Source organism: Balaenoptera musculus, chromosome 15 (assembly GCF_009873245.2).
Source record: "Balaenoptera musculus isolate JJ_BM4_2016_0621 chromosome 15, mBalMus1.pri.v3, whole genome shotgun sequence".
Classification (NCBI taxonomy): Eukaryota; Metazoa; Chordata; class Mammalia; order Artiodactyla; family Balaenopteridae; genus Balaenoptera; species Balaenoptera musculus.
In genome coordinates, this window is record NC_045799.1 from 22804366 (window position 1) to 22832234 (window position 27869).

Genomic DNA, 27869 nt, shown 5'->3' on the forward strand with positions numbered 1-27869 from the left:
CTTACGAATTATTTACTTATTTTCCATTCAGTAGTTTCAGAGCAGAGTCGGCCAGGGGGGAACTGAAACCACGAATAATGAGGCAAACTACTGTACACGGAAAATGGCGCCAGCTCAGCCACCATCTTCTCCGTAGGTCCCCGGGCGGGCGGGCGGGCGGGCACAGCGCACATGCGCCGCCTGGCGTCCTCAGCGCGCCTGCGCGGGCGCAGAGCCTCCCCCCGCCCGACTCCCGCCGCCGCGGCTGCTGTGCTGACGGCGGGTGCCGGAGCTTCGGGTGAGTGTGAGCGCCTCAGCCCGGCTGGCGGGGGGGGGGGCGCGCCGTACTGCATGCGGGGTCGTCCCTCCTCTTGCCTTCTCCTTCCCCGCCTCATCACCCCAGTGCGGCCGGGCACTGGGTCAGCGCTGCCAGCCTCGTCTAGGTGTCCGGGCGCCCTCCGCGCTCCTCGCCTGGGGACCCGGGGGCAGCCCGGCCTCCCTCGGCCGCTACCCACCTGGGCGGCGGGGCCCAGGGCGAACCCGCCAGCGACAGCGTGCAGGCGGCAGCGGCCGAGCCTCTGGGTGCCCAACAGCTCAGCCTCAGGGACCCACCGCGGGCGCGACCCCCTTTCCCGCTCCTGCTCTGCAGGCGGCGGAGCTCGGTGGGCCTCAGGGTCGGGCATTCGTCTGCCCCGTCCGCCCGGCGGGGGGCCTGGAATATGGGCCGGGAGCTCGCCTTGCACCCGTGGGGTGCCGGTGCCGCAAAGAGTACCCTCTGGCTGGACCCCGCGACGACCATGCGAGGGAGGGGCTTCTTAGCCCCACGTTACAGATAAGGAAACTGAGGCACAGAGCGGTGAAGTGCCGTGCCCAAGGTCACGCGCCAGACGAGAGGCTGGAATGGCTCTTGAATTCAGGGTCTGGGGCTGTCAGGCTAGTGCGGTTGGAATTTGATCTTGTCCCTTTAAAAAAAATCAAATACACTTTGATCTCTGGAGTTGCTTCTTCGACGTCATAAAAGTAGGCTGCAAAAACAGCATTTTCTTGTTGTTGGAGTACAATTGAGGTGTTACTGTAATAATGGTAATAGTAATGTTATTAATTAAGAGCTCACGTTCATCCAACGCTTGCTGTGTGCCAGGGCTCCTGCCAAACATTTTAAGATTATCTCGGTATCTCAGCGCTTCGCCATCGGATGCGTCCTCCTTCCTTTTCATGCAGCTTTTTTTCTGCAGAGCTGGCCTCCCTGTCACAGATAAACTAGGCTTAGGAGGCAGGGACGCTCTCAAGGTGGCTTACTGGCAGAGCAGGGGTAAGCCTTGTCTGCCTGAGTCCAGATTTTGTCCCCAGAGGATATTATTAGCCTTCCTTTTCTGGCTGCCAGGAGGGCAAGACTGGGATAGCTGGGCTGGTTGAATTTGGAGGTGACAGAGCGAATCTGGCGAGCATTCCCCTTATCCTGGGGCTTTCTGGCTCTATTCCAGTGCTGGGCTTGAACATCTCATTTAAGATGAAGTAATAAGAGAGCATTGACAAAGTAGTGTTGGATCTAAGAAGCCTCACCGATTTAAAGTCCCAAAGGAACGGCTGTAAAAATATGTGAATGTTTCTTCCCCAAAATAACTAGCTCAAACTTTTTGTTTTTCTTCCTTAGCAAACCCTCCTACACACTTCAAAACTCCATTAACTTACCACCTTTTCTGTGAAGCCTTCCTTGCTTGATTTTCCCAATTAGAATTACACACACATACATACGTATATATGTGTGTGTGTGTAGATAGGTAGGTAGATAGATAGGGTAGAGGCTTCAGTCTTACCCTTTGGACTGTTAGCCCCTTGAGGTCAGGGACCATCTTTGCAGCCCCAAGTGACTGACTCATAGTAGGCCCTTGGTAAAGACTCAGTGAATTTCCATTGCTCCTTTTCATTACTCAAAGGTGACGTTTTCCTGCTGCCCTTCTGTTCCTCCTTCTTGCCCTTCAATTTCTCTTAGCTGTCCTTCTCTTTAGTTTCAACTTCTGGTCACCCTGTTGTGTCTGAAAATTTGCAGAAAAAGGCCCTACGTCAAGAAGCCTGTTTATGCCCAAGAGTGGAGTTGGTATATGTCACCTAAGTGTACAGGACTGTTTTTATTTGCATGTTGCACTAAGGTAACCTGAGGCTTATAGCTTTTTAGTCTATTCCTAAATACATGTAAGATTCATTTTTACATTCTTTCGCCTTACATGGCTGACTGCCCCAGTGTTATCAGAGTAATCACAATTTTTACCATAAATCATTTCATAGTATTTATAACAATAAATATTTGAAAGGGCCCTTTGGGAGGCAGTGGATCTGTGCCTAGGTTCTCTACTTAAATGAAACTTCTAAAATAATTTTTCCAAATAATCTTCTGCAAATAGATTGAGCTGTTATGCATAAGGCATGGTGCTGGGTATGGTGGAAGATTCTCATAGTTCTTGTTCAGAGCTTACGAGCAAAGCAATAGGAGTATGATGGTATACTCAAGTATAATGGAATAAGATATTCCAACGTGAGACATTTCATAAAGTCATACATTGCTCAAGGCTGAAAGGAAGTGTTAGGTCATTGAGTCCAGCTGTCTTGCTTTTACAGACTTCATCCTGAGCAGTGAGCTTGTCCAAGGTTGCAGAACTGGTGCTACAACTTGAATGTAGACTTTTTATCCATTAAAAGTTTATCAGGGCTTCCCTGGTGGCACAGTGGTTGAGAATCTGCCTGCCAATGCAGGGGACACGGGTTCGAGCCCTGATCTGGGAAGATCCCACATGCCGCGGAGCAACTGGGCCCGTGAGCCACAATTACTGAGCCTGCGCGTCTGGAGCCTGTGCTCCGCAACAAGAGAAGCCGCGATGGTGTGAGGCCCGTGCACCGCGATGAAGAGTGGCCCCTGCTTGCCACAACTAGAGAAAGCCCTCGCACGGAAACGAAGACCCAACACAGCCATAAGTAAATAAATAAATAAATAAATAAACCCAAATTAAAAAAAAAAAAGTTTATCAGTATTTCTCTCGGTGAATTTATCCTTAAAGACCAGGAACTTCATTAAAATGTGTGCTTAGAACAGAGGTGAGGAAGAGGTGGCAAAAATATGATTCATGTCTTCAAGGGAAAAGTAAAGAACTGTTCTCTGTCATTGGAGACAGTGCGTACCTAATTGTGAAATTGTATGGTACGGGAACTAGGTATGTCATAGGAGGGGGAGGAGCAAGAGGGATCAGTAAGAGCTGTGGTACTGAGAGCACTTTGGGGAGGATCGAGGACTTTCTGGGCTTTGACAGATTGGTATGATCAGAATTAATCAAAAGGACAAGAAATGCATTTTGAAGTAGGGTGGTAAAACCAAAACAAGGTTACAATGCCTGACAATATAATGTTTAAGGAACAATAAAAAAAAAAAACGGCTTGGGGCTTCCCTGGTGGCGCAGTGGTTAAGAATCCGCCTGCCGATGCAGGGGACACGGTTTTGAGCCCTGGTCCAGGAAGATCCCACATGCCACGGAGCAACTAAGCCCGTGTGCCACAGCTACTGAGCTTGCGCTCTAGAGCCTGTGAGCCACAACTACTGAGCCCACGTGCTACAGCTACTGAAGCCCATGTGCCTAGAGCCCATGCTCCGCAACAAGAGAAGCCACTGCAATGAGAAGCCCGAGCACCACAATGAAGAGTAGCCCTCGCTCACCGCAACTAGAGAAAGCCCGCGCACAGCAACGAAGACCCAACGCAGCCAAAAAAAAAAAAAAACCGGCTTGACCAAGGTGGCTTGACTGTTAGAGAAGTGGTTCTCAACCATTAGTGTGCATCTGAATTACCTGGAGAGTTAATTAAAACACATTGTGGGGTCCCCATCTCCAGAGATTCTGATTCAGTAGGTCTGGAGTGGGGCCTGAGAATTTGTATTGCTAACAAGTTCCCAGATGATGCTGATGCTTCTCATCCAGGCACAGCACTTTGAGAACTTGAGCTGGATTAGAAAGTGGAGAAGCTAGAGTCAGAAACTGTCAAAGAACTTGTTCCAAAAAAGTGTAAGAGTGTGTGTGTGTGTGTGTGTGTGTGTTATATACCAGCATAGGAAAGTTCTGGAAAGATACAGTCCAGATTGTAATAGTAGTCATTTCTGGGAGTGGGATTTAGGAGGTTGGAGAATTCACTTTTCACTCCATACCTTTCAATACTATTTTTGCATTGTGCACATATAGCTTTTGTATTTTAAAAAGGGAAGAAAAGTAAGAGTCCTTTTTGAAGATATACACTAAAATATTTATGGATTAAAAAAAGAGCTTGCTAAAGTAATCTAGTGTCATACAACAAACATTTTTAGAGTGTCTGCTGTATGCCAGTTGCTGCTGGTTCTGGAAATACAAAGCCTTTGGTAAAGCTTGCAGTCTGATGATCGAGATGGGTAGATTGCAGCTCTACTGAGTATCAGGTGAGCTTCCTAAGCTCAAGGACAAGGGTCTAGCTCTGTGCGTGGCAGATAGTAAGCACTTGGTAAATGATGAATGAATGAGCAAATCCAGGCAAGAAATGAGGACAGTCAGAAAGAAAAGGAAAGGGCAAATGGGAGATTCTGGAAGAAAAATTGACAAGCCTGAATAGAGATGATGAAAAGAAGGGGTGTATCAAGGACTTTCAAGTCCAAAGATTGATAACATTTGGATTTACTGCAGAACTGGATGTCCAGTCATCTATTCTGAAAGACCTTTTTAAACCATCCCCCCAGTCCCACTTTTTTCTTTTTTTAAGAGACTGCTTGAAAATAGCATGCAAAAACTTAACTAGATTTAGTATGAGTATTTACCAGGGCTTTCGTTGGTAAATGAAACTCTTTTTTTCTTCAATTACAGTGCTAATTCTAATGTATTTATAAATATTTATCTATCTGTCTATTTAGCTGCACTGGGTCTTAGTTGTGGCATGCGGGATCTTTTTAGTTGAGGCATGCGGGCTCTTAGTTGTGGCATGCATGCGGGATCTAATTCCCTAACCAGGGATCAAATCCAGGCCCCCTGCATTGGGAGCACAGAGTTTTAACCACTGGACCACCAGCGAAGTCCCTTCTCCCCCACTTTTTGTTTGGAGGTGCTACTTTTTATATTCTTCAGAGATTTAATATAGAAAATTAAAATTAATTTCCCTGGTAGAGGGGTTTAGCTATATCATTTGATTGTAATCCCTTTACCACCTAAAAATGCCCACAGTCTACAGTTTGAGTTTTCAATTGACCAAATATAAATTTCTGATACAGCCACTCTTCATACTTGATTTTATTACTAATTATTTTAAGGTTTTTTTGGTTGTTGTAAATTTTGCAGTATCTTTTTAAAGGTAATGCTGTTTCAGGTTTGGAGCCAGTTATGTTTGTGAGTGTGAGGGCCCAAAAACTCATGTATCAGGATAAGGAAAATTTAGCTCATAAAAACTTGCTTCCCTTTTCTAATGATAAGAGAAGTCATGTCAGCTTTTCATTTAATTGGTAGTTGTCATATGATAATCTTTCCAGAAATACCATTTGCTTTCAAAAGAGACACAGTTGTTTATTAAAAATGACAGTTTTTGGGCTTCCCTGGTGGCGCAGTGGTTGGGAGTCCGCCTGCCAGTGCAGGGGACACGGGTTTGAACCCTCGTCCGGGAGGATCCCACATGCTGCAGAGCAACTGAGCCTGAGCGCCACAGCTACTGAGCCTGTGCTCTAGAGCCCGTGAGCCACAACTGCTGAGCCCACGTGCCACAACTACTGAAGCCTGCGTGCCTAGAGCCCGTGCTCTGCAGCAAGAGAAGCCACTGCAATGAGAAACCCGCGCACAGCAAGGAAGAGCAGCCCCCGCTCACCGCAACTAGAGAAAGCCTGCGTGCAGCAACAAACACCCAACACAGCCAAAAATAAATAAATAAATAAAAATTTATATTAAAAAAAAAAATGACAGTTTTATCCTTACAGTGCTTCTATACTTTTAAGCCTGAACTTTCAACTTAAGGATAAAAATGAATGCCTTTTGAAATTGTGAGATTTCTTAGCTCTAAAACCATTTAATTTGAAACCTAATAATTGGCAGAGAAAGGAGAAGGGAGGAATCAGGCTATTATCTCTTTATCCCTGTAGTTGAGAAAGCTCTGGGGACCAGGCTTCCTGGGACCCAGGTTTTTAACCAGGGTGTTGACTAAGGTGTAACTTTGGGTGATTAGACAGTCCACAGGGTAATTGCTTTTCAAATACCTCCAGATTGGTGTAGGTCTCTCCTATTCATTGAAGTAATAATGATGATAATAATAATACCTAAACTTTGATGCTTCTCAGTTTTCAAAATTCTTGGATCATTAAGATCCTGGTAGACTCCAGTAGCCAAACCTGAAAAAGATAAGTAGAAGAATTAATGGTCAGTTGGCATCAAGTGGAAAAGTTGTTTATAGAGGCCTGCCCAAGCTCTAGCTGCAGGCTGCTCAGGTTCAGATCCTTATTCTGCCACTTGCTAGCTGTGTGACCTTTGGCATATTACAAAACCTCTCCAAGCCTCAGTTTCTTCATCTGTAAAATGGGGAGATTACAGTACTATCTTATAAGTGTGTCGGGAAATAAAATGAAATAATGGATAAAACTGCTTATTCTGGTATCTGGCATAGAGTCAGTGATCAATATATTATGAGCATCAAGTTAGTATGAGTATTAAGTATTGCCTCTTAGGGCTTTTATTTGTCCTTTACCTCCACTCACGTTGTCTTAAAGAACAGATTGTTTTCAGGGATTCTATCTTATAGCTGGTGGGAACTTGGAACCCATCCCAAGAGCACGTACCAGAGCCTTGCCAGCAGTAGCTTTCCTGGTGTCAAGAGTTGGAGACAGAGGGCAGTTCTTCTGCTTCTAGAGTGACTTTAGTATGACCCCCTTGTTAGAGCTTCAGCTGATTGATGGGTGTCTGGGATTAACAAGAACTCCCCTAGATGTGTGTTGCTTTGTTCTAATAGCTATCTGTACCAGTACCCTGGGATGAATAGAATGGTTATACAAGCAGACTCAGATTCCCAGCTTGGCAGTCTCTGCAGACCTCCCGTTTACCACCTGCTGCCAGAATCCAGGAGTGACACAACAGGAAGGCGGGCCTGTTGTGAGGGGTGCTGCTCTTTTCCTTTTAGAAAAACACAAGGTGCGTGGACAGCCCTTATCCAGGGCTGAGGACTGTAGAGAGATTTACTGTTAAAATGAGGGTCTGTGGGCATGCTTCAGCAGCTGCCTTTGATCTCTCTCCCCGTCCCCCACCTCTGCTTATGGCATAGCATCTCTGAAAGTATTTTCCCGGTGAAGAGTAACCCAGACTTTCCTTTATGCGGTGCGAAAGGTCAGTGAGCTGTATTTTAAAAAGTCATTGTTTGTTCCACGGAGCTGGGGGTTTTGCTTGTTTATCTGGCTTTCTGGGGATTCTCCTGAGACCCTTTCCTTTCCTAAGGGCCCTCAGGAGACAGCAATGAAATCAGCATCCATTACCCTAGACACTTCAGAGGATGCTTAAGTCAATAGTTTTATGATATGATTAATTCAGGCCTTAACCCTGGCAAAACTTGAGAGGCAAGTCATCAGATTGTGCCTTTTAAAGACTGAAGTGTGGAATTTAGCCCAGGACTCTGTGGTATCTTTCAGAGCCTGGAACAGGAGTCCAGATGCCAGTCCCAACCCTACGCCCAGCCGACTATGTGAATTTCAGCAGACCACTTAAATTTCTAGGCCTCTTTTCTCATCTGAAAATGACAGCATGACTGTAGACCAGTGGTTCTCAGTTCTAGCTGTGTGTAAGAATCACCTGTGGAGCTTTAAAAACAATATCTGGGCCCTGTCTTAGCCGGATTAAATTGGATCTTTAGGGTTGAGGCCTGGGTATTGACGTTCTTCAAAGCTCCCCAGGTCTTTCTAATGTGTAGCTAAGAGAACTGCTGGACAAGATGCCACGTTTTAAACAACGGTGTCATTTTGTTCCTCAGGAACCCTCAGTGACTGTCCAGTGATGTTTGATTCATGTGCTCTGTGTTCTGACCAGCCTTGTCTTCTTTCCCAACTACATTGTTCTTCCTGGTGTCTCTTGGATATGTTGTGTACATTTGTTTCTTTCCCAGCTCAAATGTCCTCACCTGGAATGTCCTCTCCTCCCTTCCAGCTATCTAGAACATATCCATTCAAGGCCCACCACTCTTAACTCCTTTGGGAAACTCCTGACCATCCCAGTCCTTAGTTATTTCTCCCACTTCTGCACTGGTTCCGAGCTTCGTTTAACTCTGACTAAACGTAGTGAACACTAGATGCAGTGTAAGACATGATACTCAGGCAACATTCTGTCCTCCTGGGTATGTGAGACACATGGAAATACCGCTGCTTTGACTTGTATACTGTTAAACATCCGTGTAGTATCTTGTATTGTTGGCTATTTCATTATGCGTGTGTATCTTGTAACTGTTAGTTGATGGATGGCTATCTGTGACATGACTCCAATGGACATTTTTAGCTTTATCACCTATTACCAACAGCAAGCTTCTGCTGTTGCCAAACTGGAACGTTTTCCAGCGGTGCTTTCTCATCATCTTGCTTTTTCGTTCTCCTCCCTTTCTGGCATTCCTTCTTTTATTCTCTCATCCTGACCTATAGGAATGGTATCTGTTCTTCAAGGTCCAGTTCAAATATTACCTCCTCCATGAAACTTTTTCTCAGCACCACAACCTGCATTAAGTGACCTTTGCTCTAAACCCCTGTAACCCTTAGAGCAGTGGTTCGCAGCTGGGGGTGATTTTGCCCCCCAGAGGACATTTGGCAATACCTGGAGATATTTTTGGTTGTCACAACTGTTGGAGGAGGGTGCTGCTAGCATTCAGTGGGTGGAGGCCAGGAATGCTACTAAACATTCTACCCAGGACAGCCCCACAGCAAAGAATTATCTGGCCCAAAATATCAGTGGTGCTGAGGTTGAGAAAATGCCTTAGAGTTTGTCCAATTCATAGGCTCATGTTTATCCTGCCTCAAACTGTAGTGATTTGTTTATAGGCTTAATCTCCCCCACTCAATTGAATTAATGGGTGAAGGCAGACTCCAGTTCCAAATCTGGGCTTTCTTGTTATTAACTTCATATTAAGGTTTAATCCTAGAGCCTGTGGCCAGATCCTAACTGCACAGTGTAACTGAGGACCAGAGATAAAGGGGTCCTTAGCGTGGGATGGGCGCAGTGAGGCAATCAGCTGAATTTCTCTTCTTTTTACCTCCAGGTCTTTCCATCTGTGATAACCTGGGAGGAACTGTGGTACAGGGCATAGAGTAATAAACATTTGGGATCAGAAGAAAATTGGGTTTTGGTTCGAGCCGTTGCATTTATTAGTTGTGTTTTTTGGTCGGTCCATTTCACCTCTTTAAGCCTCAGTTTCCTCATCTCTGCAATAGAATGATGCAGTGCCCCCGTGTTTTACCTCACAGTGCCATTGTGATAATCCAATGAGATGGTAGGTCTTTAACCTAAATTGTAAAGTGCTGTAATAATCATTTAGCCAGGGGTTTATAGGTAAGAAGAGAGGACGTGAGTCAGCTTGCTGTAGGAACACCACTGTCTACTTTCCCAGCCAGTCCTCTGCCACTTCCTGCAGCTTTCCAGTCCTAACTGCTTCAGCACCAGCTCCAGCTGACCCCTTCCAGCTCAGTCTCCTTAGTGTGCCTCCCTCGTTTGCTGCCTTCATTTTGTTATCTGCCTACAATCTTGCCGAAACCAAAAGTGACTGATTCTGCCCTTAGAATACAAACTGGTGGCCGGGTGTCAGTCCATTCTGGCAAAGCATGATGAAGGCCACACAAATTACCTGGGTCATAGGGAAAAGCTACAAAATAAGACAGCGTGTAGTTTAGAAAGCCAATACTATGTATAGTCCCTTATTGTCTTTTTAAAGTAGCAAAACAATGTTTTTAAGCACTGGAAATCTCAGCGAGCTTTTCCTGACTAAATAAACAGTGTAGAGTGAGATAAAAGCCTGAGACCCTCATGTCCCTGGAATCAGGCCAAGTGCACCCTCCCACTGATTTGCCGAGTGACCTTCAGCTAGTCGATGAACCTCATTAGATTGATAACTGGGTGACCTCTTAGGATTATAGTAAGAGCCCTATGAAGCAGAGGATAGGGGAGTACTTACCCTGGGGAATACGTAAAGTACTACATTTACAGGGAGCTTTTGGGTCACAGAACGTCAGTCCTATCAGGGGCTGAAATGTCATCCTGCCCAGCCTCTTCTCTTGACAGATGGGGAAACTGAGGTCCAGAAAGGGGAAATGCTTTGCCCAGTGCCACTCAGCTAGGTAGGGGCCCACCTAGGTCTAGAGTCCACATCTGATGCACTCTTTCCATGACTAGAAGAATCAGGGTTTTGGTACAATAATTAAAAGTCAGTAATCTTGATGATCTTTAAAGGCCCTCTCAGTGCTGACTCTGAGTATCAAAGAACACTGGTGCCTCTCTTGGTCATTTTTGCTTGCACTTAAATTCAGAAATGTCATTTTCTAGATGTTTAATAAGTCATAGTCATGGGCTTTTTAGCATGGAGTACTGAATCTTATTTTTTCTAGATTTTAATGCCACTGACTTTCCCTGTCAAAAGACAATGGCCTGGTCTTCGCTGGTGGTGCAGTGGTTAAGAATCCTCCTGCCAATGCAGGGGACGCGGGTTGGATCCCTGGTCTGGGAAGATCCCACATGCTGTGGAGCAACTAAGCCCGTGCGCCACAACTACTGAGCCTGCGCTCTAGAGCCCGTGAGCCACAACTACTGAGCCCGCATGCCACAACTACTGAAGCCTGCGTGCGTAGAGCCCATGTTATGCAGCAAGAGAAGCCACCACGATGAGAAGCCTGCATATCGCGAAGAAGAGTAGCCCCCGCTCGCCGTAACTAGAGAAAGCCTGTGTGCAGCAATGAAAACCCAACCCAACCAAAGATTAAAAAAAATAATAATTAAATAAATAAATAAATTTATTTTTTTTAAAAAAGATAATGCCCCCCCCCTTTTTTTTTTCATTTTTTGGCCATGCCGCACAGCTTGCGGGATCTTAGTTCCTGCACCAGGGATTGAACCCAGGCCTCCAGCAGTGAGAGCGTGGAGTCCTAATTACTGGCCTGCCAGGGAATTCCCGCTAATGGCCCTTTCTTAGTCCTCCTCCTCCTCCTCCTCTTTTCTGCTTCAGCATTTGACAGTTTCCCTCCCCTTCCATGTAACTCAGTCTTCTTCCTTGGCTTCTTTGACATTGTATTTCTGCTTTTCCTCTTGCATCTCTGAGCTTTTTTTTTCGGTTGTGCCAGGCCTTAGTTGCGGCACGCGGGCCCCTTAGTTGTGGCATGCAAACTCTTAGTTGCGGCATGCACGTGAGATCTAGTTCCCTGACCAGGGATCGAACCCAGGCCCCCTGCAATGGGAGCGTGGAGTCTTATCCACTAGGCCACGAGGGAAGTCCCTCTGAGTTTTCTATTTCTTTGTTTCTTTTCCGTCACTGAGCTGTCTTTCAGAAGAACCCAGGGCCTGCAGCTCCTCCTTGTCTCTGGTTTGGTGAGCACCTACAGATTTTCCTAACTAATTCTCACTCCTACCTGTGTATCTCTTGGAAGCCCAAATTTCAGCTCTGGTTCAAAATTGTTGTTTTCACCAATTTCTCTGGTATTGTATCTCAGTTCCCCCATTTCCGTTAACAGTGCCATCATTCTTTTATCCCTAGAAACCTTGGCAAAATCTGACTCTTCTCTGATCTCAGGCTATTTTTACCAACCATATACCCCAGATCTCCCTTTTTCTTTCTTTTTTTTTTTTTGAAGTTTTGAATTTTATTTATTTTTTATACAGCAGGGTCTTATTAGTTATCTATTTTATACATATTAGTGTGTATATGTCAATCCCAATCTCCCAATTCATCAAACCACCACCACCACCCCCGCCGCTTTCCCCCCTTGGTGTCCATACGTTTGTTCTCTACATCTGTGTCTCTATTTCTGCCCTGCAAACTGGTTCATCTGTACCATTTTTCTAGGTTCCACGTGTATGCGTTAATATACGATATTTGTTTTTCTCTTTCTGACTTAGTTCACTCCGTGTGACAGTCTCTAGATCCATCCACGTCTCTACTAATGACCTAGTTTCGTTCCTTTTTATGGCTGAGTAATACTCCATTGTATATATGTACCACATCTTTATCCATTCGCCTGTCGATGGGCATTTAGGTTGCTTCCATGACCTGGCTATTGTAAATACTGCTGCAGTGAATATTGGGGTGCATGGGTCTTTCTGAATTATGGTTTTCTCTGGGTATATGCCCAGTAGTGGGATTGCTGGGTCATATGGTAGTTCTATTTTTAGTTTTTTAGGGAACCTCCATACTGTTCTCCGTAGTGGCTGTATCAACTTACATTCCCACCAACAGTGCAAGAGGGTTCCCTTTTCTCCACAGCCTCTCCAGCATTTATTGTTTGTAGATTTTTTGATGATGGCCATTCTGACTGCTGTGAGGTGATACCTCATTGTAGTTTTGATTTGCATTTCTCTAATAATTAGTGATGTTGAGCAGCTTTTCATGTGCTTCTTGGCCATCTGTATGTCTTCTTTGGAGAAATGTCTATTTAGGTCTTCTGCCCATTTTTGGATTGGGTTGTTTGCTTTTTAATATTGAGCTGCATGAGCTGTTAATATATTTTGGAGATTCATCCTTTCTCCGTTGATTTGTTTGCCAATATTTTCTCCCATTCTGAGGGTTGTCTTTTTGTCTTGTTTGTAGTTTCCTTTGCTTTGCAAAAGCTTTTAAATTTCATTAGGTCCCATTTGTTTATTTTTGGTTTTATTTCCATAACTCTAGGAGGCAGATCAAAAAAGATCTTGCTGTGATTTATGTCAAAGAGTGTTCTTCCTATGTTTTCCTCTAAGAGTTTTCTAGTGTCCGGTCTTACATTTAGGTCTTGAATCCATTTTGAGTTTATTTTTGTGTATGGTGTTAGGGAGTGATCTAATTTCATTCTTTTACATGTAGCTGTCCCGTTTTCCCAGCACCACTTATTGAAGAGACTGTCTTTTCTCCATTGTATTTCCTCGCCTCCTTTGTCATAGATTAGTTGACCATAGGTGCGTGGGTTTATCTCTGGGCTTTCTATCATGTTCCATTGACCTATATTTCTGTTTTTGTGCCAGTACCATATTGTCTTGATTACTGTAGCTTTGTAATATAGTCTGAAGTCAGGGAGTCTGATTCCTCCAGCTCCGTTTTTTTCCCTCAAGACTGCTTTGGCTACTTGCAGTCTTTTGTGTCTCCATACAAATTTTAAGACTTTTTGTTCTAGTTCTGTAAAAAATGCCACTGGTAATTTGATAGGGATTGCATTGAATCTGTAGATTGCTTTGGGTAGTATAGTCATTTTCACAATATTGATTCTTGCAATCCAAGAACATGGTATATCTCTCCCATCTGTTTGTGTCATCTTTGATTTCTTTCATCAGTGTCTTATAGTTTTCTGAGTACAAGTCTTTTACCTCCTTAGGTAGGTTTATTCCTAGGTATTTTATTCTTTTCGTTGCAATGGTGAATGGGGTAGTTTCCTTAATTTCTCTTTTTGATCTTTCATTGTTAGTGTATAGAAATGCAAGAGATTTCTGTGCATTAATTTTGTATCCTGCAACTTTACTAAATTCATTGCTTAGCTCTAGCAGTTTTCTGCTGCATCTTTATGATTCTCTATGTATAGTATCATGTCATCTGCAGACAGTGACAGTTTTCCTTCTTCTTTTCCAATTTGTATTCCTTTTATTTCTTTTTCTTCTCTGATTGCCGTGGCTAGGACTTCCAAAACTATGTTGAATAATAGTGGTGAGAGTGGACCACTTGTCTCGTTCCTGATCTTAGAGGAAATGCTTTCAGTGTTTCACCATTGAGAATGATGTTTGCTGTGGGTTTGTCATATATGGCCTTTATTATGTTGAGGTAGGTGCCCTCTATGCCCACTTTCTGGAGAGTTTTTATCATAAATGGGTGTTGAATTTTGTCAAAAGCTTTTTCTGCATCTGTTGAGATGATCATATGGTTTTTATTCTTCAATTTGTTAATATGGTTTATCACATTGATTGATTTACATATATTGAAGAATCCTTGCATCCTTGGGATAATTCCCACTTGACCATGGTGTATGATCCTTTTCATGTGTTGTTGGATTCTGTTTGCTAGTATTTTGTTGAGGATTTTTGCATCTATATTCATCAGTGATATTGGTCTGTAATTTTCTTTTTCTGTAGTATCTTTGTCTGGTTTTGGTATCAGGGGGATGGTGGCCTCATAGAATGAGTTTGGGAGTTTTCCTTCCTCTGCAGTTTTTTGGAAGAGTTTGAGAAGGATGGGTGTTAGCTCTTCTCTAAATGTTTGTTAGAATTCACCTGTGAAGCCGTCTGGTCCTGGACTTTTGTTTGTTGGAAGATTTTTAATCACAGTTTCAATTTCATTACTTGTGATTGGTCTGTTCATATTTTCTGTTTCTTCCTGGTTCAGTCTTGGAAGGTTATACCTTTCTAAGAATTTGTCCATTTCTTCCAGGTTGTCCAATTTATTGGCATAGAGTTGCTTGTAGTAGTCTCTTAGGATGCTTTGTATTTCTGCAGTGTCTGTTGTAACTTCTCCTTTTTCATTTCCAATTTTATTGATTTGAGTCCTCTTTCTCTTTTTCTTGATGAGTCTGGCTAATGGTTTATCAGTTTTGTTTATCTTCTCAAAGAACCAGCTTTTAGTTTTATTGTTCTTTGCTCTTGTTTTCTTTGTTTCTATTTCATTTATTTCTGCTCTGATCTTTATGATTTCTTTCCTTCTGCTAACTTTGGGTTTTGTTTGTTCTTCTTTCTCTAGTTCCTTTAGGTGTAAGATTAGATTGTTTATTTGATATTTTTCTTGTTTCTTGAGGTAGGCTTGTATAGCTATAAACTTCCCTCTTAGAACTGCTTTTGCTGCATCCAATAGGTTTTGGATCGTCGTGTTTTCATTGTCATTTGTCTCTAGGTATTTTTTGATTTCCTCTTTGATTTCTTTAGTGATCTCTTGGTTATTTAGTAACGTATTGTTTAGCCTCCATGTGTTTGTGTTTTTTACATTTTATTCCCTGTAATTCACTTCTAATCTCATAGCATTGTGGTCAGAAAAGATGCTTGATATGATTTCAGTTTTCTTAAATTTACTGAGGCTTGATTTGTGATCCAAGATGTGATCTATCCTGGAGAATGTTCCCTGCACGCTTGAGAAGAAAATGTAATCTGTTTTTGGGTGGAATGTCCTATAAATATCAATTAAATCTATCTGGTCTATTGTGTCATTTAAAGCTTCTGTTTCCTTATTTATTTTCATTTTGGATGATCTGTCCATTGGTGTAAGTGAGGTGTTGAAGTCCCCCACTTTAATGTGTTACTGTCGATTTCCTCTTTTATAGCTGTTAGCAGTTGCCTTATGTATTGAGGTGCTCCTATGTTGAGTGCATATATATTTATAATTGTTATATATTCTTCTTGGATGGATCCCTTGATCATTATGTAGTGTCCTTCCTTGTCTCATGTAACATTCTTTATTTTAAAGTCTATTTTATCTCATATGAGTATTGCTACTCCAGCTTTCTTTTGATTTCCATTTGCCTGGAATATCTTTTTCCATCCTGTCACTTTCAGTCTGTATGTGTCCCTAGGTCTGAAGTGGGTCTCTTGTAGACAGCATATATATGGGTCTTGTTTTTGTATCCATTCAGCAAGCCTGTGTCTTTTGGTTGGAGCATTTAATCTGTTCACGTTTAAGGTAATTATCGATATATATGTTCCTATGACCATTTTCTTAATTGTTTTGGGTTTGTTTTTGTAGGTCCTTTCCTTCTCTTGTGTTTCCCACTTAGAGAAGTTCCTTTAGCATATGTTGTAGAGCTGGTTTGGTGGTGCTGAATTCTCTTAGCTTTTGCTTGTCTGTAAAGCTTTTGATTTCTCCATCGAATCTGAATGAGATCCTTGCCGGGTAGAGTAATCTTGGTTGTAGGTTCTTCCCTTTCATCACTTGAAGTATATCATGCCACTCCCTTCCGGCTTGTAGAGTTTCTGCTGAGAAATCAGCTGTTAACCTTATGGGAGTTCCCTTGTATGTTATTTGTTGTTTTTCCCTTGCTGCTTTCAATAATTTTTGTTTGTCTTTAATTTTTGCCAATTTGATTACTATGTGTCTCGGCTTGTTTCTCCTTGGGTTTATCCTGTATGGGACTCTCTGTGCTTCCTGGACTTGGGTGGCTGTTTCCTTTCCCATGTTAGGGAAGTTTTCTACTATAATCTCTTCAAATATTTTCTTGGGTCCTTTCTCTCTCTCCTCCTTCTGGGACCCCTATAATGCAAATGTTGTTGTGTTTAATGTTGTCCCAGAGGTCTCTTAGGCTGTTTTCATTTCTTTTCATTTTTTTTTTCTTTATTCTGTTCTGCAGCAGTGAATTCCACCATTCTGTCTTCCAGGTCGCTTATCCGTTCTTTTGCCTCCGTTATGCTGCTATTGATGCCTTCTAGTGTATTTTTCATTTCAGTTATTGTATTGTTCATCTCTGTTTGTTTGTTTTTTAATTCTTCTAGGTCTTTGTTCTTTTATTCTTCTAGGTCTTTGTTTAGCATTTCTTGCATCTTCTCGATCTTTGCCTCCATTCTTTTTCCGAGGTCCTGGATCATCTTCACTATCATTATTCTGAATTCTTTTTCTGGAAGGTTGTCTGTCTCCACTTCATTTAGTTGTTTTTCTGGGGTTTTATCTTATTCCTTCATCTGATACAAAGTCCTCTGCCTTTTCATTTTGTTTGTCTTTCTGTGAATGTGGTTTTCCTTCCACAGGGTGCAGAATTGTAGTTCTTCTTGCTTCTGCTCTCTGCCCTCTGGTGAATGAGGCTATCTCCCTTTTTCTTTATCTCTGTGATTCCCATAGCATGGTCAGACTCTTGTCACCTTTCAGCTAGATTTCTGCAGCAGTCTTCTCTATTTCTCCAATGTATTCCCCCTCTAGTTGGTCTGGCCTGTTGAATCTTTTAAAAATCCCATCTAATTTATTGAAATCATTTTTGGAAGAAGGCAGGATGAAATTAGATTAATAGAGTCTATCTCTACCCCACCCTCATCATCTCTATTAAGGATTGTTGCTAATAATCAAGCCCTTCATTTCTTCATCTTCACCTCAGATGATCCCCACTTCTCCTCAGCTGATGAGGTCATATATTGGACTATCATCACTCAAAACTGATTATACCTAAGATCCTAAACAAGATCCCCAGGTGATTGATTGTACATTAAAGTTTGAGGCTCATCATACTGAAAACAAGCAAGAAATAGCCCTCTTTTCAGAAACTGGGTACCAAGTAATAGCTGGGATTTGCTTCACTTTTCCCTACTCATTTCTTGTTCTCCTTGTCCTCAGCTAACTACTGAGATAATGAGAGTTCTTGTCCTGGTGTAATGACTCAAACCTTCATTCTGAGGCATCTGAGTCATTGGTGGTATAGGATTGCTCTGAGTTTCTGTCACCTTTATTTCAAGGAGGTGCCTCTGTGGGGAGAGTGGAGGAAACCTGCCCAGGGTCCTACACCAGCAGATGGGGGTCTGGCATAGACATTATGGTATAGTGGGAAAAGCAAAGGTTTTTAAATCCTTGCCTTGTTACTTACTTAGATGTGGATATTGGGAAAGTCATTTAACTTCTCTAAGCCTAAGTTTTTTGCTTATAAAGTAAGAAATGAAAATATCTACTTGGGAGGAGTGTTAAACATAACTTCTGGGAGGAGGAGGAGTAAACATAAGGTCTTTAGATTATAATTTCTGACACAGAGTATACTTTTCCTCTTTCCCTTTCTAGCCTTTTGATACAAGGTTTGCTTCCTCTGTTTGAGGATGGCTGTTTTTTCTTGTCACTCTCCCCTCTATCTCATAAAACTGGAAAAGAGTTCTTATCTACTACAGTTTATAAAATCCCTACTAGCCTCTTAAAAATATTAATAGCTCTTAGTTCCAGGATGGGATCTGGCAGCCATATCATTTGTGCAGATGAGGGCACTGCAGGCCTTAGATCCCCAGGAGGGAGCCAGTCTGTGTAGCTGAGGGATCTGGAGATGGAGTTTTCCACCATGTGATCTTAGTTTTCTTATAGGTGTTACAAAACTGCTCATTGGCAAGGGTTCAGGGCAGTGAGAACTGAGCAAAAATTGAGTCTCTTCTGAGTCTCTGGAAGAACATGTTGGGTCCCCTGTAATGTGGAAGGTGAACATCTACTGTCTTGTTGCCAGTTCCTAAGTCACAGTGTCCTGTCTTGACTGCATTGGGCCTGGCTGATAGGGACAACCTTCTCATTTAATTTGTGCCCTTGTTTAAGTGTTTGTCCTGGCACAAACTGCATATTTCTTCATCTTTAAAAAATGCATGGGAACACTAGGTGAATGCGTCACTTTGGAGGCACCGCAGGCTTCCCTCTGTCCCTGAGGCTCCTTGACAGGCCTCCCCATGTGGAGTCACATTTGAATAATTAACATCTTGCAGTGCCCTGCTTTCAAATGAGTGAATTAAAGTAAGGAATAAAGAGGTGGGTTGGAAAAACAGTTTCAGGAAATCACCATTTTACATGAGGGGAAAATGGAAATAGACTAAAATGTTAACAGCGGTGGTTTTTAGAAGGAAGGGCTGTGAGTAAAATATCTTTTCATTATTCCGTGGTTTCCACATTTTCTAAAGTGAGCACACATTACTTTTAAATAGGAAGAAGAAGTTTGAAATTGCCATTTTAAATTACTGGTAAGTAGTGAAATCCAAATGAAAAGTAGCCACAATTTATAGTGTGATTAATAAACACAGTTGAGTAGATCCCAGTTAGGCCAATATTTTGGGAGTTAACTGGGTTGAAGTGGGGACTATAAAAGAGAAATTTTAGATGCTGGCTGAAATTGGTGATAAAAAGTTCAAGCCATCTCATCCCGTTTTGAAGTGTGACTGATATGAAAAAAATAAAATAAAAATTCAGTTTCTGGGCATTCAGTAGCTCAATCAAGTTTATAGAATACCTGGGATCTGAGAAAAGAACCACGTCCTAGAGGGGGGTTAATATCGGGCTTGTGCTCTCTAACTGGCACAAATGTTTGGGGTCCTCATATTGGCATGTGGGGTCCATAGTTTGAGCAGTGGTCCCTATTGGCACCCTCTGGGTTCTTCAAAGTAATGGTAGAAGAGGTTTTGTTAGTCAGCCTTAATGTAGTCATAGTTGAGAGCAGGATTTATTTTGGTGTATCGGTCATTAATAGCTAAGAGGTTGCCTGGAACACATACCCTCTCCATAGCTAACCAAGTCAAAGCCATACATCCTATCTCTGGACGGAAAAACAGAAAAGTGGGTTAATATAATAAACGAGTATCTCGTGAAGGATTCCCACCAATCAGAAGTAATTGCTCCTCCTTTGAACTCCTCTGGCTCTTCTTTTTATTTCTCATTTTGTAGTTAACTTTATAGAGAGCTGTCGTCTCTACTCTTTAGTAAGCTCCTTCTTTGTATCATCCATAATGCTTTGCACAATAAATGGTTGTTGAATGTCTGAATTCCCAACTCATGAATTTAGCATTTTTCCTGCAAGGCCAAGGCAGAGGAGATGAAGCCTAGAGCTTTGAAGTCTGGGTGGGAATCACTTGCATGCAGTATCCAGTATTTGCAGCCTCTCCCCATGGCTTCCTGTACAGTAGGATGGAGGCTCTGCCTCTCTATTCCAACTTTCCCTAACTTCTCCCTCTTTGTATTAGTTATCTATTGCTATGTAATAAATCACTCCAAAACAAAGTTATATATTATGTCTCATCATCCTGGGTCAGGAATTGGGGAGCAGGCTTGGCAGGGCAGCTCAGGATCTCTCATGAGGTTGCAGTCAGATGTCTCCAGGGCTGCAGTCATCTGTAGTCTTGACTGGGGCTGGAGGATCCATTTGCGAGGTGGCTCACTCACATGGCTGGTAGGTTGGTTCTGACAAGTTGGTTCTTTTCCCCAGAGGGCTATTTGAATGTCCTCACTATATGGTGACTGGCCTCCCCCAGAGCTAATGAATCAAGACTACAGTGTCTTGAAACAGAAATTATAATGCCTTTTATATTGTCGCTTCAGAAGTCACATATTGTTGCTTCTGCCATATTCTATTAATTACACAGGCCATCCCTGATTTTTTTGGATGGGAGATTACACATGAGTGTGAATATCAGGAGTCAAGGACCCTTGGGGTCATTGGAGGCCATGGGGGAGGCTGGCTACCATACTCTCCATCTACTGCTTTGATTCCCCAGGTGAAGGCTAGTGAGCTTAGCCTTGGTTTATCTGTTTATCCTAGGCTACAGCATTAACCTTCAATTTTTGTTCTCCCTTAATCCACCCTCCAAACTGTTGCTTTCTGAAGTGTAACTCTGAGCGTGTTGTTCTCTTACTTATACAAAGTAACTAAAATGGATTCTCCATGAGGGCAAAGACTATTGTATTAAGTATCTGTTGCTGCATAAAAATATTACTGCAAACTTAGTGGTTTAAAACAGCACACATTTATCATCTCAGTTTCAAGGGGTTGGGATTCTGGCTGGGTTGACTGGGTCCTCTGCAAGGCTGCAATCAAGGTTCCGGTCAGGGCTGGCTTCTCATCTGAGGCTCGACTGGGGAAGGATCCACTTCCAGGCCCATATGGTTGTTGGCAGCCATCAGTTCCTTGCAAGTGGTTGGACTGAGCATCCCAGTTTCTTGCTCTTTTGGCTGGAGGCTGTTTCTTACCACATGGCCCTCTCACAGCACGCCAGCTTGCTTCTTCAAAACCGGCAGGAGAAAGTGTGTCTCTCTGCAAGACAGATGTTAAATATTTTTGTAATGTAATCATATATAGATACTCATGTACATTCCATCACTTTTGGCCATATTCTAATGGCTAAAAACAAGCCATGGGTCCTACCCACACTCAGTTGGTGGGGTGGGGAATTATGCATGGGTGTGAATGCTAGGAGGTACAGAGATCACGGAGGCCACTTTAGAGTCTGTTTGCCCTAAGCATCTGGTCTAATGTGTCTTCAGCACCCTGAGCCATGCATGACACATACTAAGCTCTAATATTTGAATGAATGGATGTAGTGTGTGACCATTATGTTTCCAGCTCCTAGTTTAAGCCTTTTGCTTCACTTGTCTTCTGTTTCAGAGTTACTGATTTATTCTTGAGAATCCTCTACTCTCATCTGTCCTCATGGATGAACTTCAGGATGTTCAACTCACAGAGATCAAACCACTTCTAAATGATAAGGTAAAGACTGCTGTTGTCACTAAAATATACGTAAGTCTTTTCTTCTGTGATTAGTTCATTTTCTATATTATCTAAATAGTAACTATCTCAAAACATATTTAACTTGACTTTCTATGGAGAGAATACTTTAAAAAATATATTGCTTAACCTTCTTCTTGATGTCTTGCCTCCCTTTCTTCCTACTTTTGTTTCCACTGGCCAAATTCAATCAAGTTATCCTTGGAATTTTCTTGTTTTACAGAAAGAGATGTTAAGCAGAGAGTGTGAGAGTGGGTTTGACTTAGAATCCAAGTGTCTTGACTTTCAGTTTCTATAAGGAAAACTTAACATCCATGGCTGGTGATGTACACAGGCTGCAGTGCTCTCTTTAAAATTTGTCAAGTCTGTGATGTGACCTTTCTGTCTATGTTGAGGTTTTCATCAGGGATGCCTGGATGTTGGTAATACACCTCATTTTTATGTTCGTGTCAGAGAACTGCACAATGAGCATCATAGTTAACAGCCACCAGGATTCAGCAAGTAAAGAGTGCTGTGATGGTGGGAGTTACCAAAAAGCTAAGAAAGGCTGATCCGCTCTCCTCTCCCTCTCCGTTCAGTAAATGCGCCTGAAATTCTGTCTTTTCAGCCCTATTCTTTTTATTGTTTATTGTCATGGTCTCCTATTAAAATACTGTTCTAGCTTGGTGTGGATGAGTCTATGGCATCCTTTCCTGAGGGAAGTATTGTTGGAGAGTAAGGGTAAAGATGGGTGAGGTCAGGATGGGGGCAGGGGCTATACCAGAAGATGCTGTTGCCTGTTATCTCTTTTGCCCAAAGCAAGGCCCTTCACCTACAACTTCTGGGGCCGTTGACTTACTGTGTGTTCGTTAATTTGCTCTTGAAACCTGTCAACCCCATTTTCATCCCTGTGACCTCATCTCCATCCCCACTCCCACTCCTTCCTTTATCTTTCACCAGATTTCTTGCTCTCTCCCTTGGCAAGCGGCACACTTTTTTAAAACCCCCATTTGGTTTCTTCTGCTGCTTCCCTTCATGTTTTCAGAAAACTCTGTCCTTTAAGCACTGTCTTTTGGTGCATGTGAAGAGCTGTCCCCAAAATGATTTGCTACAAAGAGGAGGAAGGAAATAAAATCTGCATCTGTAAAGCTTATGTATAGCCACAGAAATGAATAGTTACAGGGCAAGTGGGGGTAGGCAGTTTAGCTTCAGGAAGGTAGTAACCTATCCTAAACCTGGCTGATAGTCAGAATCAGCTGGGAAATTGTTTAAAAATACAGATTCCTGGGTCCCACTCTAGAACAACTAAATTGGAATCTGAGGGGAGGAGGACAGGACACACACACTTCTCTACAATCAGTGGTCCTCAACCTTGGCTGCTTATTGGAATTACTTGGGGAGATTTACAAATGACCGATGCCTAGGTCCTACCTCCAGAGGTTCTAATTGAACTGGTCCGGAGTGAACTTTTTTAACAGCTTCCAAAATTGAGAACCACGCCTAAAGTGATTCTGATTAGACAATGTTGGAAACCCATGACCTGATGGATCTCAGACATTTGAGGACTAGGACACAGATAAGAGGAGGATTCTTCCTTGACCCCGGAAGTCCACAGGATGCCTGAGGCACCTACATGAAGAGTTGCAGGAGGGACTTCCCTGGCGGTCCAGTGGTTAAGACTCTGCACTTCCACTGCAGGAGGTGTGGGTTCGATCCCTGGTCGGGGAACTAAGATCCTGCATGCCGCGCAGCGTGGCCAAAAAAAAAAAAAGAGTTGCAGGAGTTAATTGACTGGATATCTCATAGAGAAGGCAACTGGAAAAGAAAAGATTTGGTGACCATAACCACAGAAAAGCATTGAATTAACATCTGGGTCCTCATCTCTGAGGCCACAGTGATTCCTCAGCTATGTCTGATGTGTGCCCAAGTTCTCTGAACAGAATTGTGTCCCCTCCCCTAAAATTCATATGTTGAAGCCCTAGCTCCCTATGTGACTTTATTGGAGATAAGGCCTTTAAGGAGGTGACTAAGGTTAAATGAGGTCATATGGTAGAGCCCTAATCCAGTAGAATTGGTGGCCTTATAAGAAGAGTGGGGGAGAGGAAAAGAGAGAGATCCACCCTCCACTCCCACTCCTGGCCAGGTGAGGACACATCTGCAAGCCAAGAAGGGAGCTCTCACCAAAAACTGAACCCTGCTGGAACCTTGATCTTGGACTTCCAGCCTCCAGAACTGTGAGAAGATAAATTTCTGTTGTTTAAGCCACTCAGGCAGCCTGAGCAGTCTAAGATACCAAGCATTGTCTCACTTCCTCACATCTGTTAGCTCTTCTTTGATATGACTGTGCTGTTCCTACCTACTTCCCACACTCTATCTCCCTCCCTCCTCTTCCTGGGAAGTGCTTCTAGCCCATCACTATTCATGAGCACTCCCCTGCTCCAGCCAAGCTTTACTGAAGTAGATTGGCAAGAGGGCCCTCTTCAGATGGTATCATTCCCAAAGAATTCTACCCCATCACACCCCACACTCCCCCAGTATATCAGTGCTTCTACCTTTGCCCAATAAGTGGGTGCTTTTGCATTATTTTGGAAGATATAATGGTGGTAATGCTTCTCATCCATTATTTCATTTGATCCTCCCAAAGGCCTGGCGATGTAGAACACACAGATCAATTTATTCGCATATTGCTGTTGAGGAAACTAGGGCTAAGAAAGCTGAAGTAGCTTACTCAGATTGCGTACCTAAGAACCCCTGCTGTATGGCAGGATTCTCAATCTTGGCACTGTAAATGTTTGGGGCTAGATAATTATTTATTGTGGGAGACCGTCCTGTGCATTGTAGGGTGTTTAACAGCATCCTTGGCCTCTACCCACTAGATGCCAGTAGTACCCCAGAGTCATGACAACCAAAAATGTCTCCAAACATTGTCAGATGTCTCCTGGGGGTGGGGCAGAATCTCCCTATTTGAGAACCACTGCTATTAGGCTATAAGCCTCCAGGTTTGAATAGGAGATGTCTTGAAATTTTTTGTTTTCGGGGAAGTTTTATTTTGCCTAATAGCCTATCCTGCTATTATTTATTAAGCACTTTTTATGTGCCAGGTGCTTTACATACCTGCTCTCTTTTAATCATCAGAATATCCCTTTGAAGTAGATAGTATTCCTCACTTAGCAGATGAAAATCTGACTGAAAGATGGGCTCGCCCAGTCAGTAAGTGGCAAAGCCAGGACTGAAACCCAAATCTTTCCTACTCCACAGCCTGAGGCCTTTCCACTGTGTTCACACTATAGATATTTTGGCATCACCTCTGAGGCTTGCCCTCCCTCTTTAAGGAGAAGCCTAGAGGTACGTATTATTTCACTTCATCTTTCTGTCCGTTCTCCTCATAGACACTCTTAGCCAGAGACATCGCTGTGCCCTTCCAGGCTTCAGGGAGCTAAAGGAAGTCTAGACCCAACCTATAATGCAGAAATTTGTCCTGAGCTGACTGTAAGGAAGCATTCTCAAAATAGCTTTAAGCGAGGCTTATGTTAACTTTTCTCTTGTTGTTTGTTGGTACTTTTCCCATTTAATTTTAGTATGCCTGTGATTTTGTCTACGGCTCAGAATTGTGAAGAAGTGGGTAATTTTGCCATGCTTGTTCTGGCTCCAGTGATGAAAAGACGCACCTGCCAGCACTTCTGTTTGTTTTTTTGGAGGCAGATATCACACAGGAATGTGAAATTATTTTTTAAAAAATAACATTTAACCATTTTCAGAGCACTTTCACAAATACTATCTAATTTGAATCTCCTGACCTCTTGTGAAGTAGGTACTTAAAGGTATTTTTAGCTCCATTTTACAGATGAGGCTCAGAGAGGTTATATGACTTGTCTAACATTGGTGTCTAGTGAGGTGGTGAAGCCGGGACTAGACCCCACAGCTGTTGACTTCAGCCTGGATCAGGGGGTCTAGGGCTCTTCCCACCATATGCTGCCTCTTGTAGCTGGTTGTTCCAACCTCTTCACCCAACAGACCTTGTACAAGCAGGAGAGCTGGCTGGTTTGTGCTTCATTTTCCCTGCCCTCCTCTACCTACTGTTAGTTCAGATACTGCCGAGCCTGTGAAAGCCGAAGACCAGGCTTGAGAAAATAAATAGTAGATCACAGTTGGCTTCAGCAAAATTGAGGACCTATCAAGAAGGGGAATAAATACCTAGTAGGGGGAACAGAAACAAGTTATTTGCTTTGGTTGTTACAGTAGAAAGTGAGGTAGACCCTAAGGGAGGATATTATAAGAGGAAGCAGGGAGAACCCAGGGATGAACATTTTTGTAACCTCTAGGGCAACAGAGACAGGCCAAAGGGTTTATGCCAAGGTCTCTTTTAAAAAAACAACACAGGGCTTCCCTGGTGGCTCAGTGGTTAAGAATCCGCCTGCCAGTGCAGGGGACACGGGTTCAAGCCCTGGTCCGGGAAGATCCCGCATGCCGTGGAGCAACTAAGCCCGTGCGCCACAACTACCAAACCTGTGCTCTAGAGACCGCGAGCCACAACTACTGAGCCCACATGCCGCAACTACTGAAGCCCGCACGCCTAAAGCCTGTGCTCCACAGCAAGAGAAGCCAGTGCAATGAGAAGCCCTTGCACTGCAACGAAGAGTAGCCACAGCTCGCCGCAACTAGAGAAAGCTGCTCACAGCAACGAAGAACTAAGGCAGCCAAATATAAATAAGTTAAATAAATAAATTAAAAACAAAAACAAAAAACCCCACAGATTTATTGACATTTTCATTAAAGAGTATTTGTGAAGTGCAGCATTGCTTGTACAATTCCCCATCTTTCTCCTTTCTACAATAATCCAAAAAGGATTATTGTCCTTTTTTAGTAGAAATGCCGTATTTTATTCTCTTTGACTGTTTTTAATCAGCTTGTTTCTAAAACTTTTACTGTCGTAACAACTCCTCCTCACTTTAGTTCCGAGCTCATCAATTGCATGTAACCCTTCCTCTTTGGTATTCATTTCTTACTCAAATTGAGTATCTCTATTTTGAGATGCTCATAATCTCTTCCAAAATGATAATCAGTGCATTTACTAAGTGCCAGAACTGGGAATAGAGTGGTGAATCAGACACAGCCCCCCACATCAAGTTCACAGAACAGGTAGATTTGCCCCAAATCTCTTCCTGTTGGTAGTTGGTTCTAAGGTCTTATGTATCTTGTCTTTCCATTATATTGTTGCTTTGTGTCTTTTGACAACTCTGTGCTTCTTGACTAGATCTCATGTTGGGAAATTACATTTCTCTTCTTTCTAGCAGTTCCTTGTTTTTTAAACTTTCCTCCTTGCCTTCCCCCCCTTATTTCATACTTCTCTTCATACACTGATGTATTCTCAGTTGCTTTTTGCTTACTCTCCAGGCTTGAACTGAGAGAATTACTTGTTTTTAATCCACTTTCTTGAGCTGCCTCATTTACCTTCTGCATTTGGCACTGAGCCTCCACCAGGAAACATTCCCCTTAGTTGGCTTCTACCTTGACTGCAACTTTCAGTAATAGCTTCTTTTTTTCCTTGAGTTATTCTTTTTTTTTTCTCTTCTTCCACATTATTCTATTATTTAAATTTTTTTTCTTGAATCCCTTTCTGCTACTTAAGTCTGCTTAGTGCAAGAATCTCTCTGAACATGGAATTAATGGTATATTCAAAATGGACAGAAAATAAAAAGAAAGCACCCAGAGCCTGAAACTTCTGGAAGTTTTGTTGGAGTGGAACCTTGTACCACAAATATAAGAGACAAATAAGTCCCCAGGGAGGTCTTTCTCCTTCCAGAATCTACCTAGTGAGTAGTATTGAATTTTTTTTTTTTTTTTTGGCCATGCTGCGTTGCATGCAGGATCTTAGTTCCCCGACCAGGGATGGAACCCGAGCCCCCCTGCAGTGTAAGTGCGGAGTCTTAACCACTGGACCGCCAGGGAAGTCCCCAGTAGTATTGAATTTTTAATGAGTTCAGAGAATTTGGCTTCAGTTGACCACGCTCAACTGAGGACCAGCTAATGAACGTCATTCAGAAACTCTGGATCCACCAGAGGGCAGACAGTAGAAGCAAGAGGAACTACAGTCCTGCAGCCTGTGGAACAAGAACCACATTCACAGAAAGGTGGACAAGATGAAAAGGCAGAGGGCTATGTACCAAATGAAGGAACAAGATAAAACCCCAGAAAAACAACTAAATGAAATGGAGATAGGCAATCTTCCACAAAAAGAATTCAGAATAATGATAGTGAAGATGATCCAGGACCTCAGAAAAAGAATGGAGGCAAAGATCGAGAAGATGCAAGAAATGCTAAACAAAGACCTAGAAGAATTAAAGAACAAACAAACAGAGATGGGCAATACAATAACTGAAATGAAAAATACACGAGAAGGAATCAATAGCAGCATAACTGAGGCAGAAGAATGGATAAGTGACCTGGAAGACAGAATGGTGGAATTCACTGCTGCAGAACAGAATAAAGAAAAAAAAATGAAAAGAAATGAAGACAGCCTAAGAGACCTCTGGGACAACATTAAACACAACAACATTCG

General features: G+C 42.8%; 1 protein-coding gene and 1 long non-coding RNA gene across 2 annotated transcripts in view; one reads left to right on the top strand and one right to left on the bottom strand.

Moving 5' to 3' along the window:
• Nucleotides 1-214: 214 nt before the first annotated feature.
• Nucleotides 215-27869, top strand: part of NDRG3 (NDRG family member 3) — an 84245-nt gene continuing 56590 nt past the window's right edge. Inside the window, 2 exon segments of the mRNA XM_036825778.1 lie at nt 215-277; nt 21212-21313. Coding sequence (XP_036681673.1) covers nt 21257-21313 — 57 coding nt within the window. The 5' untranslated portion in view covers nt 215-277; nt 21212-21256.
• LOC118881173 overlaps nt 20563-27869 on the bottom strand; it is a 40562-nt gene continuing 33255 nt past the window's right edge. Inside the window, exon 3 of the long non-coding RNA XR_005016462.1 lies at nt 20563-20860. This is a non-coding gene — a long non-coding RNA (uncharacterized LOC118881173). The remainder of the gene's footprint in view (nt 20861-27869) is intronic.